Below are 21,081 nucleotides of genomic sequence, written 5' to 3'. Positions count from 1 at the left end.
CCGTGTTTTTAATGAATCAGTTTCAAATTTTGTCCTGGGTTTATTTTTGTATAGGGCAAAGGACTGTAACCATAATTTTCGTCTTCCTTTAGCTGGTAACCCCACCCCAAAAAAAGAACTGAAAATGCATCTCCTCCATAACTTCTGCAAACTAAGAGCTCAAATTTACGTGGTAGACAGATATTATATATTAGAACAAAGTAAGAGAGCGTTTTTTCAATTTTTTTTTTTTTTTATGAATATTTTTCGTTTTTTAAAAACTTCGATTGATTTTTTGGAAAAAATTCCTAAAAATTTTCGAGGACAAAATGAAAAAAATGAGCCTCTTTGTTTGTAGACAATTTATTTAGCTTTCATTTGCTTTTTGTTTCATTGAGGGGATCGGTGCATTCTTATGGAGGAGATGCAGTTTGAATGTCGATAACTTTAGTTTTGAGATCATCGGCCTTCAAATTTTATAACGATATGAGGAGCATTTGATAAAATCAGTTTTTCAAGTAATAACTCCTGTGTTTTTTAATGAATCAGTTTCAAATTTTGTTTTTCTGAGGTTTATTTTTTGTATAGGGCAAAGGACTGTAACCATAATTTTCTGGTGTTCCCATTAGCTGGTCAACCCCACCCCAACAAAATTTTTCAAAATGCATCTCTCCATAACTTCTGCAAACTAAGAGCTCAAATTTACGTGGTAGACAGATATTATATATTAGAACAAAGTAAGGAGCATTTTTTCAATTTTTTCTTTTTATGAATATTTTTGAGATTTTGAAAAAACTTAGATTGATTTTTGGAAAAAATTCCCTAAAATTTTGGAGGGACAAAATGAAAAAAAATCTCTCTTTGTTTGTGGACAATTTATTTAGCTTTCATTTGCTTTTTGTTTCATTGAGATCGGTCCATCTTATGGAGGAGATGCAGTTTGAATGTTGATAACCTGTTTTGAGATATCGGCCTTCAAAGTTTTATAACGATATGAGGAGCATTTGATAAAATCGTTTTTCGCTAAAACTCCCGTGTTTTTAATGAATCAGTTTCAAATTTTGTGCCTGGGTTTATTTTTGTATAGGGCAAAGGACTGTAAGCATAATTTTCTGTTTGCCCCCATTAGCTGGTAACCAAAAACAAAAAGGAGACAAAAATGCATCTCCTCCATAACTTCTGCAAACTAAGAGCTCAAATTTCCAGTGGTAGACAGATATTATATATTAGAACAAAGTAAAAGGGAGCTGTTTTTTCAATTTTTTTTTCTCTTTTTTTATGAATATTTTTCGTTTTTTGAAAAAACTTGATTGATTTTTTGGAAAAAATTCTCGTGTTTTCCAGGGACAAAATGAAAAACCCTCTTTTGTTTGTAGACAATTTATTTAGCTTTCGTTTGCTTTTTGTTTCATTGACATCGGTGAATTCCTTATGGAGGAGATGCAGTTTGAATGTCGATAACTTTAGTTTTGAGATATACGATATTTTTTGCTTCTCTGTGTATTTATTTGCTTGCTGTTACACAGTTTGATGTTTTTATGACATATTTGAAAAGCCAAAATATATAACAATAGACTTGCAAAGTAATATAACTTCGCTAAATGAAGCTAGATGAAGCGAGTGTCAAAACACGGCTCAGGTTGGGCAGCGCGACGTCTTACTTAGTCAAGCTCTGAGCTGCTACTGACTGACTGTCTGACGTCACTGCCTGCCCTGCATTCCTGGCTTTTTCGCTGATGCGTACTAGGTCCACAGGGTTGCCATATAACGCATTTAGATATTATCATTTCATGGCTAAAAGAAAATTACTACCGATATACTGACATTATCATTACATTATACGAAAAATGTAATTTTGTCTATGATAGGGTTACTGTTTTGTTTATAACTCCTAAACTATGGCGAATTTTTAATAAAACTTTCTGAGAAGATAGTCAGGATATGTATGATGCCATATATAAAATATCTCAGAAAATTTTGATTTTTCGATTTTTTCGTCAAACGCTCCCCTTAACAAATTCACATGGGATTATTGAATATCAAATTAATTTTTTTTAACCACTCTTTCACTGGACATCTTACTTGACATTTAAGAATTTTTTATGATATCAGCAAGCCAATTACAGCCAGAGCATCATGTGTTGGCACCATGGCTTCTACGGAGGACTGAGGAAAAAGACTGCATGCATCATTAGTAGTGAAGATTTGCCTGCACAGGCTGACTGTGCAGGCATAACTGTGCAGGTATAACTGAACGTTAGTGGCATCCTTAATACCGTACATACTGTATAATGTACAACAGTAAGAACCTTATGATCACTTACCCAGGGATTCTAAACCAGTGTACATTTTCTCCAGCAGTGATAAAGCCGCCCGATACTGGTGCAAGTGGTATAGGACAATGCAGTTGTTCAAATGGATCACACTTCTATCGACTTCATCAGCTGAACCAACTTCATCTATTTTAAAGCCAGACTAAAAACAAAAACTAGATTCAGGTTTAATGATAAACATCATATAAAATGCAACAGTTTTCTAATTCAATAAAAATAAAAAAACATTACACTGAAAATATGTCATACAACATGGTATTACATATTATGAAAATTAAAAAGTTACACTTCACCTTGAGAAATGACTAAATTTAACAATGTTTTAACTATATACAAATGTCAACAATATCCAGCTGCCACAATAAAACTAGGACATGTTTTGTAATTTTAACGGTTCATACAGTTCAGTATTTATTATTTAAATGGAGATTATGAATTACCTTTGATTTACCTGTGCCCTGTCTTTATTCTAGGTGGAGAGTGTTTCACTGTTTAACCTGAAACCATGCATATCTAATTTTTTAAAAGGTTGCACTTCTTATGATTCTGGCATCCTTTCCAGAAATATATTCTGTGGAAATCAGGACCTCTATTGGCTTGAGTTAAAAATTCTTTATATATCAGGTTTGTTCTCAACACTTACCAAACTTATAATCACCATAAGTGTTTTTATGTTAGCTTGTCACTTTATGACGTGACATGCACTGAGTTTTATCCACTCTCCCCTGTCCTGTGCCTCAACTCCCATTAGGTCTAAACTTCATCTACCTATCCCATTTATCCACAACTTCCAGAGCCTTTCTACAGATCATTGTCCTGCTGTTACTTAACCTACTACTGATCTGGCAAACTGTTCCTTATCCCTTACTATAAGTTCAAATGATCTCAATCTTTGAGATCTGTCAATATCCTATTTGCAACCTTTTGAAACTATATCTCTCAACTGCCTCCTTATTCATAATATCTTCCCACAACATTCTTGTCATAAATCTTAAATTCTGTGGGTCTCCTCTGTTTTTTAGAAACTCTCCACAGGTAATATAAAACACAATGTAACTAATACAAAGTTTAAAAAAAAAATTTTTTTACACAAACCCGCCATTTACTGTATACATATTCACATTCATGACCATTGAATGTCACAAGACAATGAACTTTTTTGCCTTACAGATAGAGGAGTTATAGTAGCTTGATACATGTACCACATACAAACAGTTTCAGGTACCCATCAATCTCCTGCCTCACTTTTCATGTAATCTGGAGATCAGGCTGAGAGACCAAGGTGGCTGGGAGAAGGAAAACACAAGTGAAGAGTTTGTAGCAAAGATCTGTGACTTAAGTGGTTGTTATTACTAAGGATGAGCCCCTTTTAGTGTGTAAATCTTAGGTACTTATGCAAATTCCTAGTATTATGCTCAGCCTACACTAGATTACCTCAACATCCTAGCATAATCTTGCCTAGCCTATGCCTGCACATATTAAGTCAATAAAATCTTAAGAAAAAATATAGCAATGTCTTTCTTACACAACTAAAACCCATGACATTGAGTACTGCATCTCATTCTGTAAGAGTGAGATTCTCATTATAATATTACTTCATCTGGCACAGACCTGACAGTACCATTAATTCTACTGAAGGACTCAATAGAGGCTGTACTAGCTCTGAAGATTCATTATCAAGTAAGTTTCATAATGAGGTGTTCCTTTGGTTTTCCAACTGACTGGGTTGGTGGGATATTAACATATAATGATAAGAGTTCACTAGCCCTCCATCTATATCAAAGTGGTATTCAGCTAGATGAATGTTCAGTAAGTTTTATTCAAATATGAATTGTCATAATCAATTTATTGATTTCAATACTCACCAAACATTCATAAAACCTCCTAACAACTTTGTGGGCAAAGATAAGAATGACTGGAAAACTGGAAATCGCTTGAGTTACTTGCATATGAGAGGGCACAAAAGGGACATCCTACCAACGCAACCAGGTATAGCTAAGAAACTCCTTGTTTGATGTGTCAGTACTGATACAGCTAGATGAATGTTTGATGAGTTTTATTGAAATAATATAAAAACTTATTTCAAAAATTTTTTTTTTAAATGCTTACCTCTCCATTATACTGCTTCACTTCCATACCAGCGGAGGTAAAGCAGATAGCAAAACTTAAGGACCACCCAGTTTTCTATAATTACCAGTATATATCCTCCAACTTTCCCCCACCCTTCACACCAGAGGAGCTAAAGGTACAAACCCTGGCTGACAGACAGTATCCTTCTGAGTACTTTGGATGTGGGGAGGAAAGGGGGGTCATTATAAAATGGAGAGGTAGGCATTGAAAAATTAATCTTAAATCAAGTAACCATATTTTTAAATACATCTTATCTCTCCATTATATAGCAAATTCTCAAATTAATGAGGAGATGCGCAAAGTAAAACCAGCTATCCCTCTAAGAGCCAGCCCTTACTATACAGTTATTACATCTAGCCAACAGACTTTCCTTAACAGATGCAAAAAATCCATAGGCTGTTACTACCACCACAGAGGATCATACATAAGGGTGAGAACCTCATTACAAGGTGCTTGAGGTCTAATGAAGGATGCTGCCTTCAACTGCATGCAGTAAGATGGATAAGAAGTCCTGTGCCATGAATCTGCAGAGTGCCAACAGATTAACAACAAACTGCAATTACCAATAGGCATGCAGGTACACTACTGTCGAATTAGAGACTTTGTCTCTTCCCCTGGTAGGAAGCATCTCAGACCTATCGTCTCTTTGTCTACTTCGGACCAAAGCCGTGCTTCTCCCCCTCCTGACGTCCGTGTTTCTGACATCGAGGATTTATGCAAATTGAAGAAGTAGTCTCGGTTGCTCCTCCCTCTGCCAATGTTCGTAGGAAGGATGATTTTGCCCCTGTTAAGAAGACTCATCCTGCTGTTCCTGTCCGTGAAGAGAGCCCTTCTGGTACACGTCCAAGGGCCCTTCACACTCCTTCACCACATCATCCTTCAAGTCCATGTTCTTCTAAGGAGGTCCTGAGCTTACGTTCTGGGATTCGGCGTTCCAAGGGCCCTGCTGTCCGGCCTAGACATTCCTCTTGTTCTCCTGACAAGGCCTGTAGCAAGCGCTCCTCCTCCCGCCTTTGGGTGGTTGGGCATGCTCGTGCGGAGGATCACGGCCGTGTTCCTGAGCACGACCGTGCCCATACAGAAGAGCACATCCGTGTTACAGAGCATAGCTGTGCTCCTACTCCAGTTCCTTTACAACCTGCTGGTAAGGAGCACTTTGTCAGCCGTACACGTCTGCACATAGGTTCTTGTCCATCTCCTCGTTCTCATCCCTCCAGAGCACATGATGTTCATCTTTCCAGGTCAGTGGCTTATAATCGTTCTGTTACTCCCTTACGTCTGTGCGTCTACCCACGTCCTTCCACTAATTTTTGCATGGTGTATCGGTCTCCTGTTCTATCGAGAGGAATGCGGCTCAAGATAGTTTCCACTTGACATCAGGTGTTCATTCTCCAAGGAAGGTTTTAGGCCCAGAAAGAGCTATGCTCCAGTCTTAGCCAAGAATGTTTTGGATTCTTCTGAGTTTGTCAACAGATCAGGTAGGGGCTCCCAGGGATAGGAGGTGGAAGACTTAGAGAAACAGGAGTTTTTTTACTATTTACAGAAAGGTGGTTGGGTTAATCCCCGAATATAACAATTTTGTGCAAAAGGACGTGACATGTTCCTTAGATTTTCCCATGGGAATAGAAGCTCTCCTTGGACGGAGGAAAGTGTCGACGGCTTCTATTGGACTACCTTGTTCTAATCATACAGAATATATCCTTAATCATGTAAATTCTCTTGTCTCTGGACAGGACAATTTCTTGCGTTCTAGCAGAACGTTCAAGCTTCCTCCTATTCTCTCCCTCAGCATAGGCGCTTCTACACTACACTACACCTAATGTTGCACTTCTACCTCAACAGCTAGATGCAAATGTGGCTCGATTGGCTCCCTGAGTTTCCTTAGACCAGATTTGGGCAGAGGGTCCTTCCTTCATCACTCAGGAAGCTGCCTCTTTGGAGCCGTCTGCCACTTCTGCCTTCCAAGCAGTTTCTTGGTTAGACTTGTGGTCAATGGCGGTGGCCAAGATTTTGTCCTCTGCTCTTGGTGATTCTGAAGATAATGATTCATACCTTAGGCTTTTGCAGTCAGGCGATAAAGCCATTTCCTATTTGGCTCATTTAACCACGACTATTTGGGTGAATATTTTGCTCAAGAGAAGGGATGCCGTACTTGCCAAGGTCTCTAGATTCATTAGTTCGGATTCTGTGTTGGCCCTGAGAAATGGTGACATCCTCAACACTTCATCTCTTTTCCCTAAAGATCAGTTGGACTTGGTCATGTATAGGCAGAGAGCTGATAATAATGACTGGCTGGTTTATCAAGCCGTCTCTAAGTCTTCTAATCCTCCTCGTCCTGGTACCTCAAACCCAGATCCTCAGCTCTGCCCAAGAAGACTGAAGTTGCATCTTCATCTAGCAGGTCTCAGCTGACAAGAGGGTCTAGAGGTAAGGTGAGCGGTTCCAAGCAATAGAGTAGGTGCCCCTCCCCACAAGTTGTCACTGGTGGGGGGATGCCTGGTGGGCATTGGGCTATGTGGTGGGCCTTCAGGGCGGAAGAATGGGTAGTAGATGTCCTTTGGGTAGGGTAACTACTACCCTTCAACTTTCCTCCTCTTCCCATTCAGCCTCTTCTTCACCTGACATACGCTCTTGGCTCGTTGAAACATCAAGCTCTACAAGGCGAAGTGGTGAAGATGATGGAGAAAGCAGTGGAAATGGTAGAATATCCTTCTCCAGGTTTTTACAGCCGGGTGTTTCTCGTTCCCAAGGCGACAGGTGATTGGTGGCCAGTGATAGATCTGTCAACCCTGAACATCTACATCATGAAGACCTGATTCAGGATGGAGACTCCTCGAACGGTTCTAGCAGCCGTCAGGAAGAACGGCTTTCTGCTTTCAACAGACCTGAAGGATGCGTACTTCCAGATTGCAGTTCATCCTTCCTCTGGGAGGTTTTTCTGCTTCAGCCTGGAGGAGTCAGTTTTCCAATTCAATGTCTTGTGCTTCCGCCTCTCAACAGCCCCTCAAGTCTTCACAAGAGTATTCACCCTGGTTTCATCGTGGGCCCACTCCCAGGGGATTCGCCTTCTCCGGTACCTCGACGACTGGCTGGTCTTGGCAGGGTCTTGGGAAAAGTTAATCCAAGACAGGGACAGTCTTCTTCAGCTTTGTTGTGACTTGGGCATCGTGGTCAATTTGGAGAAGTCGCATCTTGTTGCCAGTAAGAAGAATCTTTTTCAGTTCTTCATTGGAGTGGTGGCTAGAGCTCTCAGCTAGCACGCTGTTGGCCCAGCGTTCGAGTCTCCGGCTGGCCAATGAAGAATTAGAGGAATTTATTTCTGGTGATAGAAATTAATTTCTCGTCATAATGTGGTTCGGATTCCACAATAAGCTGTAGGTCCCGTTGCTAGGTAACCAATTAGTTCTTAGCCACGCAAAGTCTAATCCTTCGGGCCAGCCCTAGGAGAGCTGTTAATCAGCTCAGTGGTCTGGTTAAACTAAGATATACTAAACTTTGGGCATGGTCATAGACAGTCTTTTCAAGGGTTTTCCCATCAGACCAGAGAACGTAAAAGTTGAAGGCTGTAGCCTGGTCCTTCCTCTCAGAGCAGTCCCAGCCAGCTCATCAGTGGCAAGTGATAATGGGTCTGTTAACCTCCCTAGAAAAGTAAGTCCCTCACAGTCATCTTCATCTTTGGTCTCTGCAGTGGAGGCTAAAAGAGTTTTGGTCCCCTGCAAGGGATCCTTCTCATTTTGAAGTTCTGCTGTCGCAAGAAGTGCAAGAGAGGACTTGTCATGGTGGTTGGACAACAGGAACTTGGCCATAGGGTTCCTCTTCATTCTCCTCCTCCAGAGATCCTCTTGTTCTCAGACGCCTCATGCCAGAGCTGGGGAGCACATTTGGAAAGTCTTATAACATCCGGAGTGTGGACTCCACAAGAGAAGCAGCTCCACATCAATGTTCTGGAGCTTAAGGCTGCCTTCCTAGCTCTTTAGCAGTTTCAGGAGAGGGTGATGAGGCACTCCGTGGTGCTCATGCCAGACAACAACACAGTAGTGGCCTATGTAAACAAGCAGGGGGGCTGGTGTCATGCCAACTACACTCCCTAACGGTTCTCCTTCATCAATGGGTGATAGATTATTCAGTGGATCTCTCTGCCAGGTATATCCCAGGCAGGAGGAACAAAGTGGCGGATAATCTGAGTTGTCGGAGTCAGGTCATAGGGACAGAGTGGTCTCTGCACCAGAACATTGCAAACAGGCTCTTTCATCTGTGGGAAGACCTCAATAGACCTATTCACAACGAGGTTCAATTGAAAACTAGAGGTCTTCTGTTCCATGGTTCCAGATCCATTTGCAGTGGCGGAGAATGCCCTGCAACACTCCTGGGACAATCTGGAGGTCTATGCCTTCCCTCCATTTTGCCTAATCCGTCAAGTTCTGAACAGGGTTATGGCCTCTTAGAATGACCCTAGCTGCTCCCATGTGGCCCCACATGGAATGATTCCCAATCTCCTAACCCTGCTGTCAGAAGCTCCAGAGATTCCTACGTGGCACAACCTTGTGTGTCAACCCCACTTCCAAAGATTCCACCATTCAGTAGAATCCCTATCTCTTCACAGCTAGAGATTAACCAGTATCTTCTCTGAGCAACAGGCTTTTCTCGCAGAGCAGCATCCAATATGTATGGCTATCTCAGAAGATCTTCCTCAGCCGTGTACCAAGGCAAGTGGGCCGTTTACTGTGGTTGGAGTCATCAACGGGATCTCTTTCCAATCCGAGCTGTTCTTCAGCAGGTAGCAGACTACCTCGTTTTTCTCCAGAGAGAGAGAGAAACGACTTTCAGTGTCTTCCATCACGGGGAGCTGTTTTCAGTGCAGTTTTACGAAGGAAGGACTTTCTTCTTCGTGGGAGATCTCAATGCTTCTCGAGAGCTTTGAGCAGCCTTGTCCTCCAAAAGAGTTTAGACCACCCAGTTGGGACCTGACTGATACTGGGCAGCCACACCCATGCCCTGTTTGAGCCTCTGCATTGTGGGTCAGATAGGAACCTGACTCTCAGGATGGTTTTTCTGCTGGCTCTGGCCTCCTCAAAGTGAGTTGGTAAACTCCATGGCCTATCCTATGATGTCAAGCATACGAGAGGTTGGACGTCTGTAGCCTTCGAATTTGTCCCAGAATTTGTGGCTTTGATCAAAATCTCCTTGTCATGATGGCAGATTTCATTCCTTCTCAATTCCGTCTCTTAATGACTTTGTTGATAACAATCCGGACGAATTGCTGCTTTGCCCTGTCAGAGCACTACGCTGCTACCTCGAAAGGAATCACCATCTCCGACTGGGGTGCCAAAGACTTTTCCTTACCACTGGCGTGAACAAGAAAGAAGTGTCCAAGAATATGATCTTCTTTTGACTGTGTGAGACTATCAGACAAGCCTATGGTTCGACTTCAGCGCCAATCCTAACACAGTGCATGTAAGAGCACATGATGTTAGGGGGCTATGCCCTTCTTTGACATTTAGAAAGAACTTGTCTGTTCAAAGGATTTTGAAGGCTGGCACATGGCTTCATCAGACCACCTTCACTTCCTTCTATCTGTGGGATGCTGCCCACATGTCCTTTGACATTTTTCCTTGGGTCTCGTGGTGGCTGCTCAACAGGTTGTTTAACTCATCCAGTGCCCCTAGCAGGACAGTTTGTATCTTACCTAACATGATGGTATAAAAGTGAGAATGAATGGGATGGCTGGTCTTTTTCAGTTTCCTTTCTTTTCTCTACCTCGTTGGCAAAGAAATCATTCCATCATGTTCTGGATTGGGTGCGATACAAGTGAGACTGCGGCCTTTTTGGTTAAGTTTTGCTTATTCCTACACGAATATAAAACATTGGCAAAAGCAAGTCCCTCCTCTCTCTAGCAAGGGGTGAGAGGATTGATAGAAAACTACTGATGGCCACGGGAGGTTTGTTATCTACAGATATAGTTCTTTAACTTCTTCTTACATTGTCTCATTGTAGTAGGCTAAGTTTGGGTTTGTATGATGAAAGATGTGTGTACTGATTGTTTCGTTTTTGTTATGTTTTTTTCATTATGTTTACACTGAGTTTTTGTTATGAATGTCTGATTGTATGTTTTCATGTTTTTTTTTTTTATTTGCAGTTTGCTTGAGTGTGATAGGGTAGAGTAATTGGCTTCCCTTCACCTGAAGCGGAAGAAGCTTTATCTGGGATAGGGAATGGACATTGGCAACTACCAAAGCAGTCAAACAGTTAGTGAGACCGAGCCATGTTCAAGTTCCACAGAGTGAAAGTTATTATGTTACTTACCTAAGATAGTGCAGCAGATTGCTGTAAAAATCGTTCAGATAGTGAAACAAGCATGAAATTTGGCACAAACATTCCTAAGACTACGCTCTCTTAGAAAAGGGCGCTGGCCACCTGAAAATCCAAGATGGCGGCTATTTTTCAAAATGGCCGCCATCTATGTTGAGATTCACTGGTTTGGGAGCATCTATTGGATGGAATATGCCAGTTTTTTTTTTTTTAAACCTCGACTTTTAGGTTATAAAATGTTCCATACCACACATTTTATTGAAAACCCTTACTAAATGAATTGTAACCAAGATGGCGTACAAAATGGTTGCCATAAAAGTTTTTTTTCTATCCACAGCGCTAGCAGACATAGAGACCAACTGTTTTTATTTAATGGTATATTCATGTGATCAGACAGTTTAACTAATATGCTATTTTCAACTGAAATAGTAATGGTATGGTCACATACAACATTGTGTCTAAGACTGTAACCATAAAAAGAAAAGAAGAGAAATACGGACTAAACGCAACCAATCTATGTATAGGTCTCTCAACCTACACCTTTGAAAAATTCGAGGATAAGAAGGTAGGCATAGCATGACACGTTGGATGCTCAAGCTAGATTATCTACTGAAGAGAGGGCAATATTTATCTAGACTTCACATTTGCAAGTGCACAGAGCTGTGCAGGGAAGACCCAGCTTGTAGCACTTGCACCTTTCCCGACAGCCTGCTTTGCATCCACATTTGGTAAGCTGTTGGCAACTCTTGGCTAAGGGCGAGTTGGTTGTCCAGAGGACTTGGCATGCTTCACCAGACTTTTGCCATCCCCACTCAGCAGGGTTCTCTGGCTGTGGCTGACACTGGGTGGCCTGCCCCACACACAACCAGCCTGGTACGCAGCACGCTTGGTGTGTTGGAGGAGAGCTCCTGGTTGGTGGAATGGCCTCATATGCCCTTTGTTTTCTGGCAAACATATCAAGTCTAGCCTCATCCACAGTGCCAGCAGTGCTGGATCTTTCATACATAAGTATGACAAACCTCTCCAGGACCTTCAGGTCACTCTCTTCCACTCTGAGAGGGTAGTGACTCAGTTTGGAGAACACAGTGGAGGCCTCTGGAAAGATGTTCCATGTCTGCCAGGCGGTCTTCTTGCCCTTGCTCGGAAGGCTGACACTGTATCACAGCCTGTGAACGCATGGAAGAAGAGCATGCCATTCACCTTCTCCTGGCCCAGAGAGTTGCACAGGTCATGCACAGCAATCCAGCGCAGGCTCTGGCCTTGGCCAAATGCCACCCATAGCTTCTCTAGCCCTAGATTGTGGAGAGTGGAGAAAGCACTGACTGCAACGACAAGAACATCTGTGTCATTTGCTTTAACCGTGATGGTCTTGGCTCCATGTTCTGTGGCATATTTGGCATGGAGAAAGATGCGGTGTCAGCTTCCTCATGAGAGCATTTTTCCAGTCCCTGAAGACTAGCCTCATGAGTGCTGAGGACAGCAGACCCTTTCGTGGCAATGACAACATTTGTGGCAGACATCTGGGCAACTTTGTCTGCCAGGAACTGGAACAACTCTGTCTTGTTGGCATCGTGTCTTAGGAAATTGCGCCAGTTGGATGGAATTGTGTTCTTGTCTGTCACCTTGCGCCTTCCTCCTTGACCACGTTGGAGCCTGGTCTCAGCTTTGAGGCTGTATGTATTGTATACATCAAATACAAGATGTGATGATGTGTACTTGCTGCTATAGGATTGTATCACAGGCAAGAAGTCGCAAAGTGCATAGCCCTCAAAGGTCTTTCCTTTCTTTGGTGGCAAGGCATGGACCAAAGCTGATCCATCTACAATGAGGACATCAGTCTTTGGTTCTTTGTCTTCTAGTGTAACATGACTCTCCAGGACCGAGGTCAGCTGAGACTTCTGACATGTGTACAGCCTACCACCCTCACTAAGGGAAGCTGGGAATGTTTGATTCTCGTGCTGGAAGAATTCCTGCAGATCACATTCACGGCTCTGACAGGATATAAATAGCTTTGAGAAAAGCTGGCAATCCTCCTTCAGAAGTTTCTGCTTTGACTGTTCTACAGGAGCAGCTTCTTGCCTGAAGAAGTCAGTTCTGTTCTTCTTTATCGGCTCATAGAAGGAGACTGCATTGTTTGCCAAAGAGTCTGAAAACTTCTGAAATTTAGTGCGGCCTCTGTCAAGGTGTGTCTGTAGAAGTTCTGCTGAGCTGGGGTGGGCAATGTCTTTGTTGTCAATGGAATACAGATCCTGGCTCTCTTCCTGAAAAGGACTTCCCAAGTGTTGCAAAGCCAATGACAGCTTGCTGACTCTCTCCAAGAATGTCTTCTGCGCATGAGGTGTTTGTTCATGGTGTGTTGTCTGCTCATTAGACTCCTTACTTTGAACCTCTGTTTCAGTATGCAGACACCAAGCGGATGATCTCTGGGCCAGCCACCATCCATCTTCTGAGTGCTGACGGATCATCAGTCAGCCCAATGGCTCCGCCATCAGCCTTTATAAAGGCATTGGTCTGCTCATGAGCTTGGTCAAGAGCCATTGCTGAGAACTGGCGACTGGTCTTGTGCACAACAAAGTTGCCAGCCTTGAACTCCTTGTGCAACTCTGGGTGTGAACTCTCTAGGGTAAGCATGTCCCTGAGGTGAATAGGCAGCCAACGAGCATAGTTTGTATTATTGTTGGAAAAGAAGTAGGGTATCAGCTCATGCAATGCCTGGCAGTAGAGGACAAAATTGGCCTCACGGAAGGACCTGATCAGTAGGAATATCACAAGTTCCATAGACAACACCATGTGCCAGAAGTGGAACTGTGGACTCTGCTGTCTTCGAAGGTCACACCACTCCTCAAACTCTAATGCCTGCTCATTGTTGTTTGCTTTCTCAGCACAGTAGTCAGTGTATGCTGTCCTCAGGAGTTTGTACAAACTAGAGGCTGTAACCTGGTGCATCTGCCGTGTCCTGGTTACACTTGCAGCTGACAGGAAGGATTCTGCAGTTCCAGATGAAGCAACTCCTGCCTCCACCAGAGCTCCTGTCCAACCACTGCCATGAAGAAGAGTACCAAGAGATGTCATTGCTGCCATCTCAATGTGCAGACCACCAAACATTACCAGATACTTGTCTTCGCCATACTGATCAGGCCACTGCCACTGCACCTGCTTTGCTACGGCATAGATTGGCTGATCAGCTGTGATTATGGGTATCTGGCCAGGGTTCAGAAAATCAGTGACATCCTGCACTTTCTGCATCACGTGTTTGATCGTAGCAACAGAATGAGCCTGATCACGCAGGGAGAGGAAGCAATGAAGTTATGGTTACTTCAAATTCTGGGCTTCTCTTCATTGAAGCGTGATGAGCTGACCACGTCAGATTCACTGCATCATCTATTTCCTGGGTGACTATGACCTTGTCTAGCCACTGATACTCCAGTGCAAGCTGTGGCCCCAAGATATCTGTGGGTGGCTATCTAACTATAGCTGGTCTGGGGCTGTTAGAAAGTATTTGGGACACTAAACTAAACTATACTACAACTACTAGTCTAAGACTACAGGATTAGTAAAGCTGGATTAGCTGGCACTGAACCCCATGCTGAGTTACACAGCAGTGATGTCACCAGTGTGCCCTGGTTGTGTGCAGACATACACTCTTTTACATTTATTAATTTTCCTTCAAAATTGATGAGTTATTCGAAAGAGATGGCCTCATTAGGATCTAAAACCACAGAAACCAAGATCCATGCTTAAAACGATAATTGTTGAACGGGCATTATTTCTCATTATAATTATTGTTTCTACCTTTTTCTTGGCAGCCATATAGCCCCCATATTTAAAGGTAAACTGTACTGGGAAGCTACAGAAACATAATATTCACAAGAAATAGTATGGAAGAGCTTTACCATATTGCTAGAAGCAAATACATGCCATTCTAGTGAAAATTAGCCAAAATCTGTCGATACTGGCCATATATCTTGGAATTTGGCCGCCATATTAAATTTTTTTATGCGTGGCCAGCGCCCTTTTCTGATAGAGGGAACTTTAAAGAGCACTTGTGCAAAATTTCATGCTTGTTTCACTATCTGAACGATTCTTATGAAATATGCAATTATCTGCTGCACTAAGACAGTGACTGTCCTAAACAGGATTGGGGGATTATAGAAAGTGCTTAAATATCTGTAGGCTGATTTTATTGTGAACGAGATCTCAGATTCTTGTTTGAAAGGAGAGAAGGGCTTTTGTGTAGAAAAAGACTGCATGAAGAAATTCCAAAGTAATTTCTGCCCTCAGCTTGGATGGCATAGCTGAAATAAACTCCGTAGTGATCCACAAAATTGTCTGTTGACTTTTGTGGTTATCTTGGATTATTCTGAGATGAAGTGCTGAGAAAGATAAGGAACCTGAATCTGATATATGCCAGAGTTGTATTATCTGTTGATAATATTTTGACTACTGATAGTATTAAGTTAGGCTAAGTTAAATATAGGAGGATTGTTTTGGTAAACTTTAGTGGTAAGTAGGAAATAAGTTAGATTCAGTATTGAGAGATGATAATTGCTAAACTGTGGCAAATATAAATAAAATTAGGATAAGGTTCATTTTGAAGGTCTTCAGGCCACTGTAATACTGTATTAAGGTAATAAATTAGGTTAAGGAAAGTCAGAGTTTCATTTAGTAACCTTCAGATCTGTTCCCATCATCCTGCACCAATTGTGCTAAATAAAAACCCCTACATCATCACATTGTATGGGATCCCACAAGTCTGACTGCTATATAATCACTTATCTATTAAGTCAGGCTTTGGTTCCCTTCAATAGGCTTCTATAAGCCAGGAAGAGTTACCAGGTGTGCTGAACCTCAAGTGGGTTCCAAACTTTCTTTCCTCCCTCCTAAAGTGAGTCTATCCATAAGTCAAGACCCAGGTTTGTTCCACATATGAACAAACGACAAATTTTTAATCAATTTGTATTTTTTATAGTTAACAAACTTGCAGTCTTAACTTATATGGCCCACCTCTAGCCACCCCTCAATCAAGTTTCCTGGGATGGAAGAAACTGAGGCGTCATTCCTTAGATACATGCACGAAGGAACTTGACAGTTGCCACCTAGGCCTACCGGCCTACCTCAATGCCACCAATTCCTTGTTTGTTATTTTTACTGGTTTCAGGTGGCACTAGAAGACCTATCCATAAGTTAAGACCACAGGTTTGTTAGCTATGAAAAATTCTAATTGATTAAAAATTTGTCATACCACCAAGTGTTCCATAACTCAACCTGAGTTCTAATTAGTAAAAAGAAAAGAAAGCTACTACAATTTTGCCTTAGGACAGTACTTCCCCTGCATAAACTTGGGGTGCTACAGCTCTACAAGAATTGTATTGCAATTCAATATTCCTTAAGTAATGCAATGCAAAGCCTGAATTACATGCACTCTACAATTTTAATAACTTAAAAGAAGTTTTCTCTAGAAATTAAATGATAGCAATTGCATGCACATCATGCAACTTGACCTTCAAGGAAGACAAAGTCTTCTAACCCACTTGGTAGTGGCTATCGCCCACATGAACAGAGTCTTTACCATATGCTCCTTTAAAGGAGCTCCCTCCAGTGGTTTGAAAGGAGCTGAAGAGATAAATTTAAGCACAATGTTTAGGTTCCAGTGCATAGGGCATTCTACTGACCTTGGCCGTTCCAGCTGGAAGACTAAGCATTTCATAAATGTCCTTGTCCTCATGAAAATCCAATCCTGCATGTATAAGCGAAGTGAACAACATCGATCTGTAACCTCTGATAGTGGCAACCGAAACTTCTCATATCTTGAGAATAAGAACTTGATAACATTATTCACAGAGGTGTGGGTACAGAACAGGCCCTTAAGTCTATACCTTGCTTTGTACACTGACCACTGGTGCTGAAAACACTTGTTGGTCAATTTCCTTCAAGACCTATAGTGTCTTGAAAACCTTGCTCAAAAGAGATGGTGAAAAGTCTCCACGTAGCCAGTTGTATCAAGTGGGGGTTGAGATGAAACTTGTTCTGTCTTGGGTGTTTTAAGTAGATTTTTCCAGGTGGGAAGAATCCTGGGAAACCTACTAACAGACCCATAAGTAGAGGGAACCATACCTTGCATGGCCACCACAGAGCAATTAGCATTATGCGACAACTGACAGTCACAAAACTTCCCCATCACACTCTGAAGCACAGCAAAGAGGGGAAAAGCATAGCAATCTATATTTGACCAATCTAATAGCATGGCATCCACCATCCAAGAGAAAGATCCACCATGGAGGAGAAAAAGATCCTTCCTGCTGAGCTTACGGTATGTGCCATGATGTTTACTTTCCCTAGAACAAATTGGGGACCACAGAAATTCCTCTCTCCTTTGACCACGTCAGTAAACTTTGAGTGAGCTGGAACAAAGATTCTGATTTTGTACCTCCTTGATTTCTCAGGTGCACTACGGAAGTTGTACTGTCCCAGAAGATTCCTACCATCATGTTTATTAATAGGCTCACCACCTGGAGACCTTTCCATTACCTCCAGCATCTCAATATATTGATATGTAAGTTTTGCTCTTCCTTCAAACTGCTTGTCCTCGACTATGACTCGCCAGCCCAAGTCTGATGCGTCTGAGAGCAAAAGTTAGGTCAGGGTTATTGATCTCGAGAGAGTGACCAGCTACAAGAAAGGGTTGCAAATCCCACCAAATGAGCTCCTTCATGTCTAACGAACTAGGAACAAGGTGAGAGTCTGGCTGTGCCTTTCGGGTCCACTTTCTTCCTAAATGAAACTGGAAAGTCCTCATGAGTAGCCCCACACCTGGAACCAACCTCCCCAGCAAAGATATATGACCTAAGAGCAATATCCATTTCTTTGCTGGCAAGGTGCTCGAGTTCAAAAATTCTAAAAGAATTAAAAGAATGAGGCAACATGTTTTGGAGTGGGGAAACCAGAAATTTTGAATCTATAATCATGCCCAGGTAAATTATCTATTGAGTCAGGATTAGATTTGACTTCGGTTAATTGATCTGAATACTATTTCTTTCATCCTCAAAATGCCTTAAAGGGATAAAGACAGAAGTAGCCAGTCATCTGAATACAGCACCATCCTGAGCCCCAGGAGATGTGGCCATCTGCCCAAAGGAACTAGCACTTGGGTGAATACCTGCAGAGCAGGACTGGGGTCAAAGAACAGTCCGACCTATTAACACTGGCACCCTTGGAACCAGGCCAGACCACAGAAAATCCCAGATGACATAAACCACCCATTAAAAACCACATATGTAAAACAGTCTCTCCAGCTCATTCCACATACCTACATGTTGCTGTATTATCAAAAACAGAACAAGGCTTATGAAAAATTGATCATTAGGTTCCTTATGAAAATTCTGGCCTGTTCCATAAGCATCTCCCCAGAAATGCTTACACCTTCGCTACATTAGAGCTTAACCACTTATAAGCGCACTGTTGAATTCTGATCTCCTGCCACCTTTCAATGTTTTCTGGTACTTCAAACTTTTTTGGCTTTTGTTTTCAGCAAAAACCTGAAAATCTGCTACTTTTGTTTCTTTAAATATTCACATTGTGTGTGTGAGAGAGAGAGAGAGAGAGACTATTGGCCCTGGTTAGGTTGTTACACTGACTGATGTCCTTTTGCAGAAGTCAAATAATACAGTTGTATTAAGCATGATGATGATTTTAATAGAACTGTTGTTTTACATACTGTATTCTGGTTGTTTACATTCTTAAAATCATCATCTGACTGTGTTTTACTGACATTATCACAGCCATTAACTGCCAAATAAAATGCATTTCAGAGATTCATTTTTTCATAAATTATCATAGCTGGGTTTAAAAATGCAACTTGATTTATTTATAAATGCAGTAAATTAAATAAGGTAAAGGTATGATTTTGCCAGTACAGTATTGGATGTTGCTTTTGCCTCTTCCAAAACGTTTTGTGGCCTGCACATTATTCGTTCCTTCAGACACAGTTACAACCACAAATTTAGTGGCATTCTTTCATAACACTTTCCTCTCCATGGTGTGAAGGATGAATAAAGATTTTTATTTTTATTTATGGAAGTCACCATTGAAAATTATCACATTTTTAGCAAGTGGACAACTGTAATACAACCCTTAATAAGAGTGTTAATTGCAGTAACTGATATCGGCAAACAGCCGTTTTGCAATCTGACTGTTCACGCCAATACTTTGCTGTTGTTTATGCTAGTGTCTTGCACGCAAAAGAAAGTGGTTGTTAATTATAAGAAACAGTAATGAATTCTTAGACAAGTCACAAGGTTGGTAAGCCTGATTTATGTATGAAGAGTCACATTTAACATATGAGCTTTTGCTTCTAGGCCTATTTATTAGTTGTAAGCTAACTCTGATATAATGTACATTATCAATGGTATCTACTGAAAATGAGACAGGCATAGAAAGCCTTGCCTAGTGTAATCTACTGAAAATACATAATCCACTATACACGATGTATATGATTAAATCATGTTATTGGACAAAATTTTAATGATTGCATGGTAATTACATCAGATGATACATGAGTATATACATAAATTATAGTTCTTTTGAATGCTTTTTATTTTTGAGTTTCACAGAATGTTTTCACTGGAAATAAACTGTGCTTGTGTATTTACGGAGCAAGGTTCAGTTCTGAAATCTGAAAAAATCCAAACACTGAAATGATGTGTGGCACTGCCCTCATAACTATGGAAGAACTAATGGTGGCTGATTCAAAAATGTCCCAGATCATGGGAGCTGCCAGACCACAGAGAGCGGGATTTAAGAGGTCGGACTGTACATGGCCACAAACTGGAACACTTTGCCTTTGAAGACACACCTCAGATACCTACTAGAGTTCCAGTGAATTGGGATATGAAAGTATACATCTTTCATATCCATTGTAACCATCTAATCTTTCTCATGGATGGCTGACAGAACCTGCTCGAGGACTCCATGGTGCACAGAGTCAGTCTCATGAATGTGTAGAGATGTGATGTCTAGCATGTCTCTAGCCCACTCCCTGAAGTTTAAGGGACAAGAAAGACAAAGTTGTAAAACCCTGGGTCAGGTTCTACCAACTTCTCAATGACCTTCTGAAGAAGGGTTGAGATTTCTTCCTAAAGGACCTGGAACTTCTCTGGGCTGTGGTGATATGAAGGGAAAGGAATTGGCGGTGAAGAGAAAGAGGAGGGACCACAAATGGGATGGTATACCATTCCCACAGAACCTACAGCACTGATGAAAACAAAGTAGGAATGCAGTCAACAAGTTTACATATGAAAGAGTCAATCCTACTGACAGCTCCATAATCAAAGGACCTCGATGAAGCTAAAACCTGACCTGGTCATGGAGGTGAGGTCATGCTGAAAGAAGGCCACTTTCCTGGAAGAAACTGCTCTCCTACGAAGTGGATCTACAGTCGACCCCTGCCTATTCAAGGTTCAGTATTCGTGGATTTTTCTGTGGAACATAACTCCAAATTATTAGTGGAAAATTCACCTATTCATTGATTTTTTGTAGAGTATATCTAAAATATTTGCTAATTATGTATTTTCATTTTATTTTTGTGACAATATTTTTTAAGATAAAAAATTATTTACTAATTTTCAAATACAAGTACCTGTATGATTTACATAATCTTAAAATTGCATTTTTAAGAGTAAAATGCATTTTTCCTAACATACAAACCCGAGGTCCTTTACATAAGGGGGATACTTTCAGCATAGCTGAACAGGCCGCTAAAGACCTACGAGGCATGAGTTGGTATTACTACCAGCTGGGCATGTGGTTGGTAACAATGGGGAAACCCACGGTACCAACCGCCCAGATTCACACATTCACTTTACTTTCTGGTCTAGGGCAGATTGTGGGGTGGCTGAGGTGGGTAACCTGAGTAAAGGATCTCGGGTTTGTACGTTAGGAAAAATGCATTTTACTCTTAAAAATGCGATTTGTTTCTACACAAATACAAACCCTTGGTCCTTTACATATGGGGACTCAAGATTCGGTGGGAGGAATCTGAGTGGAGGTCTCTGAATGACTGGGAGTTCAACGCACCTTATGTTCACCTGGGGTAAGAGCCAGGAGGACTCGGCCACTGGACCGTGAGCACCGTTGTGAGAACTGTGGTGATACAGACCAGCCTACTAGACTGTCCTAGCTGTGACGAGGTTACGGTATGTAAACCATCATACAGCGAGGTGAAAGCCAGAGAGAACCCTTCCCAGCCACATTAGAGGTGATTGGGAAATGTCGAGGACTAAGGACCAACATAAGGAATGGGTTTGGTAATTAGCCCGCAACCCCTTCCCCGCCT

The 21,081-nt window shown here is 41.6% G+C and overlaps 1 protein-coding gene across 4 annotated transcripts in view; it reads right to left on the bottom strand.

Annotated features, from left to right (window-relative positions):
* Not10 (CCR4-NOT transcription complex subunit 10) overlaps nucleotides 1–21,081 on the bottom strand; it is a 390,843-nt gene that overhangs the window by 207,023 nt on the left and 162,739 nt on the right. For all 4 annotated transcript variants that reach the window (XM_067100338.1, XM_067100337.1, XM_067100339.1 and 1 more), the window contains one exon: nucleotides 2,304–2,454. In XM_067100338.1, coding sequence (XP_066956439.1) covers nucleotides 2,304–2,454 — 151 coding nt within the window. The remainder of the gene's footprint in view (nucleotides 1–2,303; nucleotides 2,455–21,081) is intronic.

This window comes from Macrobrachium rosenbergii, chromosome 56 (assembly GCF_040412425.1).
Source record: "Macrobrachium rosenbergii isolate ZJJX-2024 chromosome 56, ASM4041242v1, whole genome shotgun sequence".
NCBI classification, from domain to species: domain Eukaryota; kingdom Metazoa; phylum Arthropoda; class Malacostraca; order Decapoda; family Palaemonidae; genus Macrobrachium; species Macrobrachium rosenbergii.
This window is presented reverse-complemented; position numbering and strand designations above follow the sequence as displayed.